Below are 13,863 nucleotides of genomic sequence, written 5' to 3' on the forward strand. Positions count from 1 at the left end.
TGCCATTTCCATTTTCTCATTAATAACAAAAAACTTACACAGCAACATCAATTTCCAGGAAAGAACTTATCATCATCCTCAAATTCATACATACAGACTGCCATCTTGTGCTAATAGGAAGTACTACACAATGTTATGTTGGTGGTGACAGACAGCTATAAGTTATATAGAGTATTATGTATAATGTAAAAATGAAGGAATATAATGATGATGTAATATATATGTGTATACAGATATATGTGTTTTATTTTTTTTGCCAATATAGACAGTGTGTTTTTTTGTCTCTAGATTCATTGTTTATCCAAAATATGTTTGTTATTGTGAACTATACATTTTTGCAAAGTGAAACAAACCCTTTTATTTTGAAATCTTGTGAAATATGGTTACCAATTTAATTATTGCGATAAAATTATGGAATATTGTGATATAATGTTAAGCTACTATCACCCATACCTACTAATTTTTTATTTTGGAACTTGACGGGCCCCCTCCTGACCAGACTAGAAGCTCAGTGGCCCCCAGGTTATTTGAGTTTGAGACCCCTGATCCCTGAGTGTCCAATTAAACCAAGCAATGTGGGGCAATGGGGATTTGCTCAGAGGTACCCCAGCCCTTGACCTGTAGAGATTCAAACCAGCAACCCTTTGGTTCCCTATCCACTAGACCATGGGTTGACCCATAAAATATTAGAGGGTCATATAAAAATGTAACATGGAATACAAAGGAATGCTCCACGGGTATTCAAAAGATCAAGAATAAGTCAACACTTAATGCTGTTTATTATTCATGTTTCTTTTCTGTTTTTTGTTTGTTTTGTTTTTGTTTGTTTTTTAGTCAAAGTCAATGTCTGTTACGATATCCATTTCTTAATGTTCAAAACGCATGGGCACAATTTGTAAAAACGTTCAGTTTATATTTTCCGACGGTTGTGAAGGCAACATACCAGATGAGTTCACGATTCAGTTCAGACTCTCCGACGTCACTGATATCGTCCGCCATGTTGGACCAGGAAGTGAGCACAGTCGGAGCAAGAATCCCGAACAAGGCTTAGCGGAAAAGAACGTCTCTACTCGAACGCTCCAGCATTTCTACAAACTGACATTTTAACCTCTGCTTACAAGCTTTCTGGCCTCCCTGCCGGGCAAGGAAGGCGCTTTAGTCAGGATCTGATCGTTTCGCAGCACCAGTCATGTCTTCGCTCTCACAGAGGAGCTCGGGCCTCGTCCAGCGGAGGACCGAGGCCATTCGCACCGCCGCCGCCGCCGACAGGGAAAGGGAGTCCGGCGTGGAGGAGGAGGAGGCGGCGCGCCGCGGGGAGGAGGAGGAGGACGAAAAGGGGGATTCAAAGGAGACCAGGCTCACATTGATGGAGGAAGTATTGCTGTTGGGCCTCAAGGATCGAGAGGTGTGCGCTGCTTTTTATTGTCGCCAATATTCAAACTTCAGTGTTGGCTTATATTGTTGCGTCACCAAACGCTACTTTCTTTAAACGCTACTTATTTTTACCCACATGTCCTTAATTTGTTTTGCAGTAAAAGTGGAACTTTATTTTAGTTTGAAATGTTAAACTATTTAATGAGTGTATGCCTTGTCAGCTATGTATTAGTGTGTCGCTGGCTCATAAAGAGAGGTGAAACACTTATTTGACGTTAATTAACCTATGCCTCAGCTGCGTAGCCGTCGCACACAGCCTTTACCTGACTGCTTCTTTTGACAACTTGCTCGCAGCGACATGACTCCTGTTCAGCAACTTGCCCTTAGCACATAACTCCGACCAGCTACATCCACGTCAGCTAAGTAAACAAGCTCCGCAACTTGGCTGAATGAAATGTAATGGCTTCACACGTATCCTCCTAGGGCTATACGTCTTTCTGGAACGACTGTATTTCTTCCGGACTTCGTGGGTGTATGCTGGTCGAGCTGGCTCTCAGAGGGAGGCTACACCTGGAGCCCTGCGGGGTGAGGAGGAAAAGCCTGCTTTCAAGGAAGGTGAGAACCACCTGCTTTGGCCAAGTTACACTTTTTCCTCAAAGCCTAATACATAGAGAAATAACACCATATATCTATAGGTTTCAAAAGTACAAATAATAATAAGCGTTAATAATAATATGCAGTATAAGTTAAGTATATACATTTTAAACCCCATGCTCTTAACTGAAATCTGTCCTCAGTGATCTGATCACAAGTGCCAGTACTCCCCTTATACATATAAGGCATGTATGTATGTATGTATTACTAAATTATGAAAGTCTTTAAGTGATGTATACATCTATTTGTTTAATATTTAGTCCATACTTTGGAAAAAAAAAACATGTCACACATTGACATTGAAAGCACCATTGAGAAGTGCCGGTATTCAAAATAGGAAAACTGAGGAGTGTCGGCACTGCGTTCTGGTCGACTTCAAGCAGAGCCATAAGTCATCATATGATCGGATCTGACATCCTGCCACCCTTTATTCAAATATGCACAATATGTGTCATGACAGTTTACGAGAACAAAATTATGTTTTTCATTAGTCTGACTGTGTGTGTGATTCTGTGACAGAGGAAGAGACTAGATGAGCTTGAGTTAATCATCCACAATCCACATCCATAATCCACTCACACTACTGTAACATGAAATACATTTTAACCTTCAGACAAAAGAAATCATATGGTGATGAGTTTTAATATTGTAGTTTAGTAGGCTTTATGCATCCAAATTTTTACCACCTAGTAATATAATAAATATTATGAGATATGCAAGCTTAGTGTATTTTTTAATGCTACTTCTTTTCTATACAAGTAAAATCCAGGATGAGGGAAGTTATAACCGAGTGGTATTGATACTTTTCTTGCAAAGAAGATCTGAACAGCAGCATGGGTCAAGACTCAAGACACAGAATATCCCAGATCAGTTTACACTGCCAAAACATTCATTTAAAATACAAGACAGATACCCAGTGATTTTGATCTTGTTCAAAAGGATGTATTTTCCTGTTGGGATAAGTCATTGACCTTTTGCCAAGATATTCATCCCTTTTCTTTAACCTCAAGCTGAAAAGCTCATACTGAATCTGACGAAGATAATTTATTCCTGTTCATACAGGATGTGAGTCGGTGCATATGTAAAACAGGCAGTTCAACTATGTATTAAAATGTTTGCTAAGGTGATCTGCAAGTCAGATGCCCCGACGGGAGATGTGCTATTGGACGAGGCCTTGAAGCACATTAAAGACACCCAGCCTCCAGAGACGGTCCAGAGCTGGATAGAGCTGCTGAGTGGTGAGATAAAGTCTGTTCAGTTTGTTAAGCAAAGCTTTCCGTTATCTGCTCAACGTCCACTTTCCTTGCTTTGGCACGTGATCTATTTCCATTTACTTGTGGTCTTTTTTCTTGTCATATAAACATGTTTCCTTTCACCTTGCAGGAGAGACCTGGAATCCTCTGAAGCTGCACTACCAGCTGAGAAATGTTAGAGAGCGTCTGGCAAAAAACCTGGTCGAGAAAGGTGTACTGACCACAGAGAAACAGAACTTCCTGCTCTTCGATATGACCACACATCCGCTCACCAACAGCCCCATTAAACAGGTAAAGTGTTCACTTGTATTCATGCCCGTTTGTTGCATAACTTAAAGTAAGCTTTTCAAGTAGTGTAAGGAACAGTTTAGACTCTTGAGTGGGAAGTTAAAATTTAGAGGAATATGTTTATAGTCAGTCTGCGTACATGGGCGTTCAGCCTTCATGAAGTTCACAAATTGCATTTTCAGCCACAGTGGTTCCAGTTAAAGTCCATCTGACATTAAAGTGCATGGTTTAACTGCCTCGGCTCACATACAACACTGTGCAAAAGCCTCAGGGCACCACCAGCTTTGTTGTTTTTATGTCTGACACATTCTGCGATCACTGCTACTTGGATGGGAATGATGTGACTGAAAAGTCTTGTATTTTAGCAAACTTTCAATCAATTTAACTCATACAACATGTGTATGTACAGTATGTAATGCTGAAGCATGTCCTGAATAAACCTGGAGTGACAAATGAATGAAAAGTAGTAGGACAAACACATGTTTTACCAATAACATTAATTAGGGTTCTGTTCCAGTTTTAAGAGAGCCAGTCATGCTATGACTAAGTGTAAGGGTAGTTCACTGTAAATACATGACCTAGAGAAACAGTTTTTTTAAAACTGCATACATTTTTGATGTGTTCCAATAAAGTGTTTTGGACTCCATGGTAATTATTGCTTTGCTAAAACAACAAATCGAATAGTGGCCTAACTTGACTTGTGCACAGTACTGTATCTGCTCTGCAAATTACACACCCTGCCTTGAGAAAAGTTCAGAGATTAAAAAGAACACTCAAAGATAGCGCTTTACCTTATCTTTGCAATAATCAGGTGCCAGCAGTTACAATGTAAAATAAAGTGTTAATTGCATGTAAAGCAAGTGCAGAGATTTTTCTTGGCACACATTATATATCTCTGAAAATATTGGCAGAGAACATGTGGGAAAAAATTCCAACTGTGTAGTAAAGAAATGTGGGTTAAACTGTTACTGTAAACTCTCCGGTCTTAAGTAATTGCAGGTGTCAGAGCTGGTGCGGTTACTTACAATACTTACAGTACTTACAGTAACCACACCTGCTCCTACAGTACTGGCTTTGGTATACTAGCTAGCTGAAAAGTATTTGCCCCACACTGCGGTATCAACGTTCACCAGCTTTGGAAGCGTGTTTTTGTGTGTGTTTCGACACCTCTGTCATGTCTGCCCCTGATGCCCCCTGACAGTCATAAGAGATATTTCCAATTACTTTACTCTCACTTGAAATCATTATCTTGTCAAATAATTTAATTTTAATCTGCACCAGTTGTTTTCTAACTTAAAAACATTAACACATGTCCAACAGTTTAGCTCAATGAAAGGTTGAGCTAACATTGTTATGGAAAATCCGTGTTTTTAACATCAGTAAGCAGAGAAGAAACCTATTGGGCTACTTGGTTGATGAACTTGGTTGCAAATGTCACTTTAGAGGCTTGTGTGCTCCTCAGGCTTCAGCAGCCCTAATAAACTTTTGTTTATTTTGTTTATCAAACACAGTCATACCACTTATAATTACCATAAGAAATATTAACAATACAATTACAAATCTTGACTTGATATTTGACTGCAATCTTGGCTTGCACGTAAGCACGTAAGCATTTAAGTGATATCATGTCCACCATTGCTGGTTGCACTTTGATTAAAGACATAGGCAACAGGGAGAAGAACGTTATTGGAGAACTTTATTTGGGCTATGTAGTTTTTTTTAATTAAATTCATAAATATGATTTGCTTGGCTCGAGTCTGTGTTAAATATTTGTATAGCATGTTTTGACTGGCCGATGCTTGCGCTGCCGCTTGGAAAGTTGATTTAATTTCTCAACTTCAGATGTACACAACACGATCAAAGCAAAGAAACACACCCACAGTGCAGTTTGACATCTCGTGGCATCATTCAAAGTGAATCAGAGGTGTTTCAGTTGACGGCATTCATGTGAGTTTGCTGTAAAACTGTGTCCCCATATGATCAGATTTGGTGCGACTTGCATGAAATAAGATTTTTACCATGAGCAAAAAGAAATCACATGGCAATCGGTCTTAATTTTGTGGCCAGGGCGGCAAATAAATTGACACCCAGCACTGACTACTAGTGTGAAAACAAAACTGCTGCGGATTAGATGACAACAGCCAAGGAGGTAGTCTCTAATCCAGATTACGCTCATGGGGCTAAGGAATATGGCCACATGCTTCCTCACTTTGTGTCATCTGATCTCCCGCTTGGGAGTGTTCAAACGTCAGACCTGTACGAGATGTGATCTTGCACACAAGTGGATCACTCAAAACAGATGATAAAATCAGGACTGAACAGTTTCTGAGTATAATTTCAAAGTGGGGGTGGTTTTGTCTGTGGAATTGCTAACCGAGTCAGATAAGAGGCAATTTGGCAATTTGACCTTGTTTTTATCCTTAGGCTGTTAAAAAGATGTTATGATACACATCTGCAAAAGTTACTCTGTTAATGAATTGGTTGATAAACAATAAATTAAGCAACAACCTAAAAGTAAACTAAAAAAACAAAAATGTAAACAATAATAATAACACATTTTAGTAGCCATCCTGAATCATGTTATCAAAAGACTAGGGAAGAAATGAACAATAATGAATGAGAAATCAATTTTTCATCAGTTGTCTCTGCTGCTCTCCTGCTTTGCAAAACACAATTATATGATTTTATCTTGAGGGGTTGAAAAGAAATCTCCTTTCCCTCTGCAGCGTGTTTACACTAATCTCGTCGAAGGAATGTTTTTAACACTTCCTGTGAGTTTTGTCCTGTCTTGTAGTTGAAGAAAGAGTTGGCGTGGTTGATTAAAAACTCTTTGTCGTGTAAATTCATGCTCCTTTTAAATTTCACAGCAAATTTCAAAAGGGATTGGGTCACTTTTCTTTAAAGAACAAGCTAAATGTTAAGGAGTGAAGGAAAGGAAAGTTTTGAGAGCAGCCATTTTTTGCTTGATTTGTGAACTGATATGAGAGTGGTATTTGACAGAAAAAAAATGTAACTGCTGCAAGTTCTGTCACCGAATTAAAATAGTTTTTGTATATAATGTGGATGATATGACCTAATATTTATGTTTTTTTTTTTGCCTGCAGCGCCTCGTCAAGAAGGTCCAGGAGTCTGTTTTGGAGAAGTGGGTCAACGACCCTCACCGCATGGACAAGCGGGTCCTGGCTCTAATCCTTCTGGCCCACTCATCTGACGTTCTCGAGAATTCCTTTGCTCCGCTCCAAGACGAGCAGTACGACCTGGGCATGAAGAGAGTCCACACTTTGCTAGAGCTGGAGCCGGAGAAGGAGAGCACGAAGCCCAGCGCTAATGAACTAATGTGGGCTGTTGTGGCGGCGTTTACTAAATGAAAACATGTGATGAGTTGGACTGGAAGATCTGGCTATGGTCTGTGTTATTTAATTGGTTGAAGGACTTTGCTTAATGAGACAGACTTCACTTTAATAAGACAATCTATTTTGGTTGGGGAGCCTGTTGTACTGTACATCTATTACAGATGACATTTTTGGGGGGGTAGACCATATTAACCCAGTGCAATCCGATTGGTGGTGGGCTTCACAAAGTAACATTTGGTTGGCTGAAAAAAAGTCTCAGAATGGAAAGAAAACGACTGGCTGCTTTCACACAGTGAGGTAAGTAATCGGTTGTTATGAGGCTGGAAGCAAACTGACGGTACGAGCAGTTGGGTTTCTGTTAATGTTAGCTCGCATCAAAGAACAAAGCAGGTGATGTCAGTGGTCATGGTGAATATGAAGATTTTTGACTGAGGCAAAGTTTCCCTTCGACAACAATAATAAACAAAAAGATTGTCTCTCCATTGCAAGATGTGGCCAGAGTCAAATCCTGGCCTTCATAGTCATTCCCTGTGCTTATGCAAGGAGAAGGTGTGTCAGTCACACAGCCATTGATTATCTTTGCACTCACGCAGGTCTCTTGCTTCCATCTACTCGTTCCCGCTTGTGTTGGGATGTCATGCTTTGGGTTATTGTTTGAACATACCTGATTGTTTGACTGACACCCCACCACCACCCCTTTGTCATTTACTACTTCTCCTTTCTTCCTCATTGTGTTTTGAGGAGGAGAGAGAGAGGACTAGCAATTCAGTTAATTAATTTCCTTAATTTTCCTGGGTGACTTGGCTGTCATTGACAGACCTAAATGAAGAATTAAACCCAGAGTTCGCATAATGTCTTAGGTCGCTCTTTTTTTCCCCCCCGCTCTTTTGCAAGGGTCCATACTGTGTTCATAAAATGAGAGTAGTCTTCCATTTGTTTTTTATTTATGTTGCTAAACAGTACTTGGACTAGCCTGCCATTTGTCAACTATTTTGCACAGTCAGTAGCCCTGTAGGTAGGATAGTATTTATAGGGATGGAATTGTGAGTTATGAACTTAAACATCCATGGTAAAGAGAGAAAAAAAAAGATATATTATTTTGTCTACAAATGTTGATCTCTCTATTCATGACAAAATATTTTAAAATCATTCCTTGGACTTATAGAAAATCTTATTTTTGAGTTTGACTCGGTGACGAAACAGTGGTTGAGTCACACAGGACAGAACATCCCACACAGGAGACCCACAGTGTGATCGTGAACAGAGCTGGGATTTCAGGTTAGAAAACATAAAAGGGTTAATTCAACCAAATTATATCTCTCTCTATATATATATCAGTTCACAAATACATATATATATATATATATATATCCTTGGGTAACACTAATGATATCAAGCCTTACAGGTAGTTTACATTACGGTTATTAGACACCTTTGTGATATCTGCTTTTATCTTAATGCAATGTAAGTGATTAAATGGGTTTCCTTTCAAAAATGCTCCTCATGACTAATCCATAAACTACTTTAAATGGTTTTCCTTGGAACAACAACGTTCTGTGGATTATATCACTAGATAACAACAGAGGTGCTTGTCAGTGAAGAGAACACATTTTGTAATTTGGATGAACTGAGTCTTTAATTTTCTCCTGATCCTGTAAAACTAATACACCACTCTCTTTGGATGTCGCTTCGTAATTTCTATAAAATAGAACAGTGTGGTCCTGTTGTATTTTATACATGCAGACAATGAGGATGAATCCCTGCTTAATGCTGAACATGTAGTCCATTGGAACAATAAGAGGGAAAAAAACAACAACCTATGTTTCAATATGAACTCATGGTTGTAAACATCATTCTGGTCTACCTGGTGTGATATATGTTTGAACTTGTATTACTTATTGTGTTATGGCATACAGTCGACACAGTAGGTGATGTGCTCTGTGCAGATGACGGAGAGACCATGCATGCTATTGGTGGAGGGCTGTAGTTTAAAAAACAAAAAAAAAAGGCTTATATGTAATTATTAGTCATCTTATGTGTACGATCTGATTGAATCCAATGAAAGGGATCTTCTCTCCTATCCTCTCCAGTTCTGTATGCTTTTGTATTACCACACAAAATAAAGTAAGGATTCTTTAAGTGCCTGAATTTAGCACTGTTTTGCAGTTGCTGTTTTTGCTGGTTTTGCTGACGTTGGCTAGTCGTTTGCAAGAAGGGGAAAATGTATTTTTCTACAAGTTTATGACATAAGTATAGAACGAAGAAGAATGACATGTAATGTAACAACATAAGACAAAAAAGGCAGTTCAAGGTTGAAATGGTGAAGGCAAAACTGTGTGGTATCTTATATTTTACAGAAAAGAATCCCTGAGTCCTGTGGCTGAAGGTGAAGCTGTAGCAGGTCAGCAATAAGATTGGAAACAGGGAAATCATTTGTCTTTGAGGGTTTTAAAAAGCCACCTTGAAAGCATACAATTCTCATTTTATTAAAATGTTTCTTTACCAAAGCTACAGCGCACTCGTATCCATACAGTCTGCAACATAATCCCCTATAAGAAAATGAATATTTTGCTTGTCTTTAAGCTAAACTAACTTGCTGGCACTACCTCCAGTATATATTTATTGTAATGATGGTCTGGTCCGTAACCACAACCAGGTACCATGCTGATTTTAATTGATTGATTTGGGGCTAGTGGATATTTTTCTGGCATTTAATAAGCCAGCATTTCTTGTACAGTTACAGTTCTCGTACTGAAGCCATCTGAGAAGTCTAGAGGGGGAAATCTTTTATTTAATGTCATGTCAAACGTGACATGAAAAGACCCAATTACTTGTTCAAGTTGTACTTGGGAAATTTTAGTACAGTGAATTTATTTGGGCAAACTTGTATACGAGCATATATGTATCGTGTGGATGGTCTGCTTTAAATTTTTTGGAAATCACAGTTTAATATTAATTATTAATTTTAAAAGTCCTGGTTTAATTTTTGACAATGTTAGTTTAATACATATACAGCTTTAGACAAACTGCCACTCAGCATTCTCTTGTCTTTAATCAAAGGCCTGCCCTACACAGGAGGATTTTCAAGTCTGACTTGATTTAAAAAAAAAAACCGTGGGAGACCACAGACACAATGAACTTTGTAACCGATTTTGTCAATGATTCAATCCCGAGAAGATGATCCAGTCAAGATGCAGGACCACACTATTTCAGTTAGTAGCTGTTGTGTGTGTGTGTGTGTGTGTGTGATGTTTTGTGCTGAGAAACGCAAAGAAAACTGTGGATGAAGTCATGGCTGAGCTGACAGAATAAACTTTGCTTGTACAAGTTACGGTTCGAAACAAAAGCACACAACATCTGTTTCCCCAGGTAACTCGCTCGGGTTTTGCTCGCGCCCCCAATCACTCTTCACTCACTAAATATCAAACATGTTTAATACTTACGTTAAAATTGCCTCTGACATTACAGGATAATTTGGCCAGATAATCTGCTCAAATCAGCCTAAAATCCGAAGGCACCCTCAATTGTCGGAAGGGCCAGTTCGGGACCAAAATCTGGCTAATTATCCTCTAGTGTTGGGCAGGCATGAGCTAACTTGTCAGCTCTACATATGTTTATTATAATGGTGGTCTGTTTTGATTTAGCCCCCCCCCCCCCCCCCGGGACCTTTTCCCTAGGGCCTCCAAAATAATTGAAACATCTCTGTAACCACTTATGATTAAAATAAAGTATTTATTAACAACTCATGTAATACATTCCTTGAGAAAAACATGAAGAAAAATCTCTCTGAATAAATATGTGCCTGAGTCACAATTCTTCCTTGTCCTCAGGTAACATAACTATGACAGCCGTCAAGACAATAACACCCATTAAATGACCACATATGCAGTGGTGTGTGTTCACGCGAGGACACGTGACGGTCAGCATTCTCGGCAGATCATTTCCGTTTGTCAGTTCCTCTTTGATCCCGTCACCCACGGGTCTGAGTTGGCGTATCAACAACATCCCACACAGCTGGGCTCCACTGGTGTATGTACAACAGGACAATCCACAACCAGCACTTCCATGAAGATGATTCCACAAGTGTATGTACAGTCCATCCCCCTTATGAGCCATGTATTTGTATTACAGCTGTGAGTCTCTATACAAGACTTTGTTTCCTCTGAGGGCGTTTGGGTTCAAAAACATCCGATTCAAGTTGATGTACTCCGGCGTCATGTCTCATTTGATTTTGGTAACAGTCTTGTAGTTCTTCATGAGAATTTCCAGCAGTCTGTATCTCCAGTACAGTTCATCTCCAACTTGACGCAGCTCATGGCCACAGTGAATAACAACAGCGGGAAGCTCTGTGGGCAAAATACACAGTTTCATTTATCCATTCATCGACGATCTACTTAATGAGTGAAGTTTGATTAAAAGCTAGTCGAGTTTTCTTTTGTACTCACCTTGGGCAGCCATTCTCAAAGTGCCTCTGTTTGTGTGCGAGAAGAAGAGAAGAAAGCTTTTAAATACTCAATACTTTCTTTTTCCTCGGTGCCTATAAAGCTGTGTACTTCTGGCTTGACAAGAAGGAGCAGGTTTGAGCTATTGATAGGAGTGCCGTCTTAAATATACCAGTGACGCAACTTTATGACTGTGGAATCCCCCACAGTCTGCCAAGTTCCTCCCAGTGTGGTGCACTTCTTCAATCAGTAGTACCTGTTTGTAAACAGCATCACATGCAGCTTCTGTACTGTTTGTACTTTAGGTTGAACATAAGCACGAGTGAGTGGGTTTTATTCAAATATAATAATGACAATAATCATAAAGGGAATTTACATATATATGTCATTGTAAAATTATCAATATTTACTGCACTTTATTTGTCTATTTACTTGCACTTTCTGTTTTGTGACTGTTATCTCCCTGGGTTTTTTTTATAACTATGACGTGTGCTGCTGCCTTTCTTGGCCAGGTCACCCTTGCGAAAGAGGTCTTGATCTCAGTGGGTCTTTTTATCTGGTTAAATAAAGGTTAAACAAAAAAAATGAAGTGATTTGTTAATACAAAAAGTATTAAATGAAGATTTAGTTATCACACACTCAACATTGGTTGATAAAAGATGAATTTAAATCCCAATCTCCAGTAGAATCTGTTTCTCTGGGGTGTACAGTCTTTACTCCCATATGATTTCACAGATGTCTGTGTGTGAACAGTGAACTGAGAACAAATGTAGAACAGTGGCATTTTGTTCTTACAGCACTTCCTTGTATTGAATCACACACGTGAGAAGTGACCTAGATACACCACGGACTGAATAAAAGGGGCGTCATAAGTGTGTCTATGCTGGAATCACTTGCGTATGAGGTTCCAACACTGCACACAGCACAGGCGTCACGGACATGCCCAGTCTAGCCCTGTTGCCATCTGTCTTCTCTGAACAAGGAAGTTTCATGAAATTGACTGCAGCACTTTGCACTAATGTGAACTGAAGCACTACAACCTAATGACAACAATAGTAAAATGTTTTTTTGAAGTAAATGAAGCAGAGAAACCTGCAGGGAACATATTCATCTCCTTTTCTTGTATCAGTGTTAGTCACTGATGTACTGCTATGTTGTGCTACTTTCTTCATATGTAGCAGGTGTTTTAATTGACTGGTCTGAATGCTCATTTAATCGACACAGATATTAAAAAATCTAATCTGCAAATCAAGAAAATAATGAGGGGTTTATTGACACAACATTTTACTTAAGTACAATTTAATATACTGGTCTTAAAATGTACTCAGAGTAAAAGTTACTTACTTACTTACTTTAATAACAAGGTTGGGGTTCTTTCCTGTGTCATGCAAAAAGGACAAGGGGGACACAATCTCACATGTATTGTTTGAAATTAAAGGCAGACCTTTACAAATGAAAGAGCGGACAAAATAAAATATGTAAACACATAATGTATCAATCAGAAGGGGTCAAAGGTCACAAATGCTTTAACTATCTCACTCACTCAGGGACCTTAATTAGCACCAATTCACCTGTCCTCATCATTCATCTGTCCTCATCATTCACTGACAAAGTTTCCGGTGTGTGAATTTTTTATTTATTTATTCAACATTTTTCACACAGTAATGGATGTGATTTAAACCTTAGTGTGATTCCTTAGTAATTCCCCAAAAAAGTAAAGTAAAAGTAAAATTTTGAAAAATGTCTTTAAAAAGTACAAAAAAACTACTCAATTACAGCAACGTGAGTAAATATTATTCCTTACTGTCCACCTCTGTTTGTACCACAAACAGTTCTTAAACTCAAGTCATCTAAGAAGTCTAGGGGGAAATCACAGTTTGATGTAACTGCTTATAACTCACAAACACATGTGACATGACAAGTGTTCTTCAGGAAACCCCTGGTTTATTATTTGACACAGTTTTGTCTGTAATACTGTGGGATTATCATAACTCATGTTTTTGTAGTATGGTTTTAGTAAAGTAATTAATTAGTATCTATAATCATACAAAATGTATTGGGTTGAAAAGTAAATATCATTTGTAGTGTGTGAATGGTCTAACTAAGTACAAGTGAATCAAAACGGCACCTAAACACATGGGATAAGGGAATACATGTAGTTTATTTAATGAAAAATATAAGCCACATGAGGCAGAAGGTATGGACATCAGTGCTCATAACGGTAAAGGTCATCTTTGATTGCAAAATCCCACTTCAATGTAAATAAACTGTGAGCATGATTATCAGAGTTAGGGCACCTACACTCTGTATAATGATTAAATATTATCTGCAATAAACAACATTTCAGTTGTTGTTAAAATTATCTAATGCAGGAGTGGTCTGCAAAAAATACAAACTGTGTAAGAAACAGGACTTAAATAATCACAATAAATATCATATTTTATTATTCTCTATCATAAAACACAAACAAACCCAACTGTTTATCTTTTGGATTGTTGT

At 38.6% G+C, this 13,863-nt stretch overlaps 1 protein-coding gene and 1 long non-coding RNA gene across 3 annotated transcripts in view; one reads left to right on the forward strand and one right to left on the reverse strand.

The window, feature by feature from the left end:
- Positions 1-13,863, reverse strand: part of LOC131446185 (uncharacterized) — a 39,289-nt gene that overhangs the window by 4,931 nt on the left and 20,495 nt on the right. Inside the window, exon 5 of one of the 2 annotated variants that reach the window (XR_009233899.1) lies at positions 11,462-11,620. The exons of the other annotated variant lie outside the window; for it this stretch is intronic. This is a non-coding gene — a long non-coding RNA (uncharacterized LOC131446185). Of the gene's footprint in view, positions 1-11,461; positions 11,621-13,863 lie in introns of those variants that run through there. 2 annotated transcript variants of the gene reach the window in all.
- Positions 987-9,074, forward strand: LOC131446184 (Golgi phosphoprotein 3-like). Its single transcript, XM_058617273.1, has 5 exons — positions 987-1,405; positions 1,858-1,989; positions 3,152-3,266; positions 3,412-3,572; positions 6,674-9,074. Exons 1-5 carry the CDS (start codon positions 1,190-1,192, stop codon positions 6,935-6,937), a joined length of 888 nt encoding a protein of 295 aa, XP_058473256.1. The 5' UTR covers positions 987-1,189; the 3' UTR covers positions 6,938-9,074.

Source organism: Solea solea, chromosome 19 (assembly GCF_958295425.1).
Source record: "Solea solea chromosome 19, fSolSol10.1, whole genome shotgun sequence".
Classification (NCBI taxonomy): domain Eukaryota; kingdom Metazoa; phylum Chordata; class Actinopteri; order Pleuronectiformes; family Soleidae; genus Solea; species Solea solea.